Consider the following 6,000-nt stretch of genomic DNA (forward strand, 5'->3'; position numbering starts at 1 on the left):
ATTAGTTGGCCGGGGTCAAGAAGATATGAGGAGGAAGTCATCAATGGGAAAAGAGGACCAGCCAAGATATTGTGGTGTCTATATAGTAATTATCTTTAGAGTGATATATTTATTTAAATTCATTATGTATACTGCAAGACAAGATGACCAAGTATCTTTTTATTTCATTTATATATCTCTCATAGTATAGTATTTCTTTGTGTTCTGACATCAATATAGTCACATCATACTGTCTATATTCTTGTTTATTCCAGAATTATGGAATAAATTGTTCATTAGATAAGAATCTCATAGAATAAAAATATATAATTTCCTTTCTTATTTCCTTCTTTACCTTTACATACTATTCTGTCACACCATGGAACAAAAAGAAACAACTCAAGACTTAAGTATATTCTGAAATGTTTGTGTTTCATGGAGTGCCCTTGATAAAGAATTCCAGTCCATTGCTCAACCTGTTAGTAAAGAATATTTCCATACGTAGTTAGACTGATTCTTAGATGTACTCTTTTACCAGAACTTGTAGAATTTCTAGCACTTTACTACACATAATTCTTTTTCTAAGAAGAAAACTGATGAGCAAGAGGAAACTGTAATTAAATGAGTCTTAAAATTGCTATTATAGGGATATAATTTTAAAATAATGTTTCCTGGATCCCCAGTAAATATAAACTACCAAAGAAGATTTTCATAATGTTCATATTACAACTATTTTTTCACCATTGATGAACAATATGATACTGTGAGATTTTGTAAAAGCAATCTGAAAACTGTGTAGTTGCTACATATGAATGAGCAGAATCTTGTGTTTCTTACACTTACCAAGAGCTTGTAATCTAATATTATAGTCCTCTTGATTTTATTTCTTCATTTAATACTCTATATGCTACTTGGAAATTGCTTACTATAAAAAAGTTTGAATAACATGGCAGGTCAATAGCTAACCCTACAAATTATTTGTTACAAAAATAAAAGTAACCAGACAGACTTTTCTAAATTGTAAATTAATTTTCCCACCCTCAGACAATACTAGTCTAAAATCATCTCCATGCTATGATAACAGATCAGCTAAAACTTTGTAAGACATATATAAGAAATATTTAGGCTGAGTGATGAAATAAATGCACAATATTTCTGAATATTGAGAAGTTCTTCAAAACAATGTATTTAGAGTTCCCATATGATTCATAGTGCCATAAGTAATATAAAATTTCAATTAATTATGAAAATCCCAAATAAGCTAGATAACTAAATATCACCAGGTTTTTATAATATACACAGATCCTACAGATTTTCAGTCATGCTACTTTAATAGGTCTATTCCTTGGGCTAGGATTGTATCATACATGTGTTCTGCACTCTCTCATACTATGATTATTTAAATAGTCTATAACCAAAATTTATATGTAAAATCTAAATATGACATAATACATATTTGTTTTCCAAGTTCTCCAGTGATCAGAAATATATGGGTATGCATGCACACTTTGTATGTGTATGCATATACAAATACCTTTATATATTTATGTATATAAATACATTCATATAATTAAATTCTGTTAAATCAATTATATAATATTTTATTATAAATAATTGTTTATATATGTTCAAATTTTAATAGCTTAAACTTATGCCAAGACTTTTGAAAGATCTTCCATGTGCTTATCATCAAAAAAAAACTTCAATATTTTAAAAACATGTTATTTAAATGATTTGAATATTCCATCAATACAAAGCACAACCCCTCTTCGTGTTAATTTGTGATCATTATGAGTAGCTGTAGTCAAATAATAGTAACAATAATTTCTTGGTGACTAACTTTCCACTGATGGTCTCCTCTAAACATATTAGTCCATGTTTAACAGATATATATATATATATATATATATATATATAATTTTTTTTTAAAAATCTGTACTCAAAACAATTCCAGTTTAGTAAGACTAGCCAGATTTCATATTTCTAATGACCTACAAGAATAGGACTTTCATGAGATCCCTTAAATGGCAATTTTCAATATATTTTTGTTCTCATTTATGTGGTCTTTCTCTCCTATGATGCAGACAGAACATACTATATCTATGATTTCTTATCCTGAACGTCTTGGGTTCATATCCTCACATAGTTCCCATATAAACTAAAATTCTAAAAACTTTACTTATATCAGATAGCTACCAGGATATTTATCTCTTATGACTCATTCTTATTAGATGATCTCCCTACCTTCCTTTCTGATTAGGTATCTTTTATACAATATGTTCTTATATCACTTAAGGCATATGGATTGTTATTGATATTGATTGTGGATTGATTTCATTTGGTTTCTCTAAATTACAAGTGATCCATTATTCTGATTCCTCAAAGATTATGGTATTCCATAATTTGGAATCAAATTATATCACTAGAAGAATTTTTTTATTGTAGTAAGTTTATTTATTTTTAATACACATTGCTTTTTGGATCAGGTTAGAAGAGAAAAATCAGAGCAAAAGAAAAAGATTGGAGAAAAAAATGGGAGAGATTTAAAAAAAAGAAAGAAAAAAAGTCTTGGTTTGCATTGAGTCTTCTTAATTCTTTTTCTGGATGCAGATGGCATTTTCTGTCTGAAGACTTTTGGAATTGCTTTGGATCAGTGAACCATTGAGAAGAACCAAGCCTTTCATAGTTGATCATTGCATATTCTTGCTATTATTATGTACAATGTATTCCTGGCCTGCTTTTATTTGCTCAGGATCAGTTTATGTAAATCTTTCCAGACCTTTCTATAATCAGTCCGTTCATCATTTTTATGGGAATAATACTATTCCATTGCCTTCATATACAACAACTTGTTCAGCCATTCCCCAATTGATGGACATCAACTTATTTTCCAATTCTTTGATATCACAAAAAGCTGCTACAAACATTTTTGTACATGTGGATCCTTTTCCCTCCTTTATGACTTCCTTGGGACACAGATCCAGTAATGGCACTGCTGAGTCAAAAAGGACAGACAAGTTCCATAGCCTTTTGGCTATAGGTAATATAATATGGAATATTATGTATTATATATAATATAATATGAAATAACAATTCCAGATTGCTCTCTAGGATTATTTTACACCTCCACCAACAATGTATTAGTGTTCCAGTTTTCCCAAATCTTTCCAACATTTATCATTATCTTTTCCTGTCATCTTAGCCAAGCATAGAGGTTGAAGTGGTATCTCACACTTGTTTTAATTTCTATTTCTTTAATCAATAATGCTTTAGAACATTTTTTCATATTACTAAAAATGGCTTTGATTTCATGATCTGAAAATTGTCTCTTCATATCCTTTGACCATTTATCAACTGGAGTAAGACCCATATTCTTATAAAATTGACACACTTCTTTATATATTTTCAAATGAGACCTTTATCAGAAAAACTGGCTTTTAGCATTTTTCCCAGATTTGTACTTCCCTTTTAATCTTGGTTTTGTTTGTAGAAAAACTTTTTAATTTAATGTAATAAATGTTGTCCATTTTGCCTTTTATAATGTTCTCTAGTTCTTCTTTGGTCAAAAATTTCTCCCTTCTTCAAAGATCTGATAGATAAATTATCCCTTGTTCTCCTTATTTGTTTATGATATCATCCTCTATGCCCAAATCATGTATCCATTTTGACATTATTTTGATATGGGCTGTGATATAGATCTATATGCTGAGTTTCTGCATGCCATTTTCCAGTTTTCCCAGCAATTTTTGTCAGATAATTAGTATTTATTCCAGAAGTTGGAGTTTGGGGCTTTATCAAATACTAGATTGTTATAGGCCTTGATTATTGTGTCATGTATGTCTAATCTATTCCACTAATCCACTAATATGTTATTGTTATTGTTGTTGTTGTTGTTGTTTAAGATGAGTTTTAGTTTAGGGGAAAGCATTTTAAAGAGTAATAGCAATAAATGTATGATTCAATCAGAATCTTCAATTATGTATTTCACAATTAGTGAACTTTTTAGACTTCATTTTAGTACTAATAGAAAAAGAGAATACATACTAATATTAGAATAGTAATCATTTAAAAGCAAAATTTGTTTATATAAATAACTAATGTAATTTTAATGTAATTGTATAATATCAAAATCTATATTATTGACTATGGTTTATATTACAAATTATATGCTTTATATTATGTATGGTATATATTATAAATTATATTTATAACTATATAATATATAATAATTTTCATTAGCAATTTTAGCTAATGATAAAAGAAATAATTATTGAATTTTTAAAATGAATGGCATTCTAAATTTCTTTTCTGGATAATGTATATACAAACAGTCATTAAAGTTGTATGAAAATACCGCGATTGAAACAAAATGTTTACTTATACTGATTATGTAAAGTTGTTTTGCTTTAAAAAAAATAATCTTTTTTTCTGTCATCTGTAGCTGTAAACACAAGATGTACCTGGAAAAGCTGCCAAATACTAGCATCATTATTCCTTTTCATAATGAAGGTTGGACTTCTCTTCTGCGCACTATACACAGTATAATTAACCGGACTCCAGACAGTCTGATTGCTGAAATCATTTTAGTGGATGACTTCAGTGATAGAGGTAAGATTAAATAAGAAACTTTAAATTAAATCTGTTATAATTCCCACAATTGGGTATGGATGGAAATGTTGATGCAAGGGTTATATGATGGTTTTATTCAGGTTGCTTCCAGGAAAAAAAAAATAATGCTTTGACTATTTTGTTATGTGATGAAATGGTAGCCAAGGGCCATGTGGCAGTATTCATAGTATTGTTTTTAACCATTCTATGGTTGAATTGATTAGGCTTGTCATCTGTGGCATTAAGGTGAACTTGCATTAAAATGGATATATATGCATGAAACTGCTTTGATTCACTGCTTAGATTAAAGACAGAAAGAATTTTATTAGAGCTCTGTGGGGGATACTGATGACTTATTGAATAGCATTGTTAGTTGCATAAATGTAGGTTGTTTCACTTATTGCACACTAAAAACATTCTTAATTGATAGTTTTCATTTATTTTTAGTAGTGTATTCACTATTGACTTGTCCTGATAAAGTTTTATGCCAATCTGTTTTTTTTAATTTTTAATTGTGAATTATTAAATACTATCATGACCACTATTGGTCTTAAAGTTAGTTCAATCATTTTAGTCCTGAACTTATATTGATATTGAGAAAGAAACAAGATATTAGGAATATTTGAAGGTATTACCTTGAAGATAAAAGTTGTTCTTATAACCCTTACCTTTAATAAAACTCTAAAGCAATATTTTTTAATTTAAAAAGTTGTACAGCAGTGTGTTATTGTCTTTCCATATAGGATCTCACTTTTAGATTTGTACATTCAGGTAAAAAATTAAATGTGGGTCATAATAAAGAGAGAAAATGATATAGTTTTGTAGAAACTCTTCCTTGAACAAAATTTCTGAAGTAGTTTTCAGTCTAACAATTGCAATTATTAATATTGAAGGAATTGTTTCTCTGTGCTTTACTCTTTGAAAAGGAACCTAATAACTGACCTTTGGAGAGATGTGACTTGTAAGATTTCCACCCTCACATTTTATTGTATGATGTCATTCTGTTTAACGATACAGTTCAGCTGCATAGAACAATGACATGGGAATAATATATATATATATATATATATATATATATATACACATATATGTATGTACATATGTACACATATACATATATGTATATATAATATTTTTTTCCTGAAAGGCAATACAGCCTGAGATCATATGGGGTTAATTGAAATTTTGGGAAACATTGTCTCAAGTAAAAACTAAATTTTCTCTTGAGTCTTTGAAAAGTCTTTCTTAAGAAATACAAGAGTGGGGCAGCTAAGTGGAGAATGGATAGAGCACCAGCCCTGAAGTCAGGAATACCTGAGTTCAAATCTGCTCTCAGACACATAACACTTTCTAGCTGTGTGACCCTGGGCAAGTCACTTAACCCCAATTGCCTCAGGAGGAAAAAAAAAAGAA

At 29.1% G+C, this 6,000-nt stretch overlaps 1 protein-coding gene across 1 annotated transcript in view; it reads left to right on the top strand.

The window, feature by feature from the left end:
- Positions 1-5,560, top strand: part of LOC116419731 (polypeptide N-acetylgalactosaminyltransferase-like 6) — a 717,446-nt gene extending 711,886 nt beyond the window's left edge. Inside the window, exon 4 of the mRNA XM_031941561.1 lies at positions 4,421-5,560. Within this exon, the coding sequence (XP_031797421.1) occupies positions 4,421-4,601 (181 nt within the window). The 3' untranslated portion in view covers positions 4,602-5,560. The remainder of the gene's footprint in view (positions 1-4,420) is intronic.
- Positions 5,561-6,000: the final 440 nt, after the last annotated feature.

Source organism: Sarcophilus harrisii, chromosome 6 (genome assembly GCF_902635505.1).
Source record: "Sarcophilus harrisii chromosome 6, mSarHar1.11, whole genome shotgun sequence".
In the NCBI taxonomy this organism is placed as follows: Eukaryota; Metazoa; Chordata; class Mammalia; order Dasyuromorphia; family Dasyuridae; genus Sarcophilus; species Sarcophilus harrisii.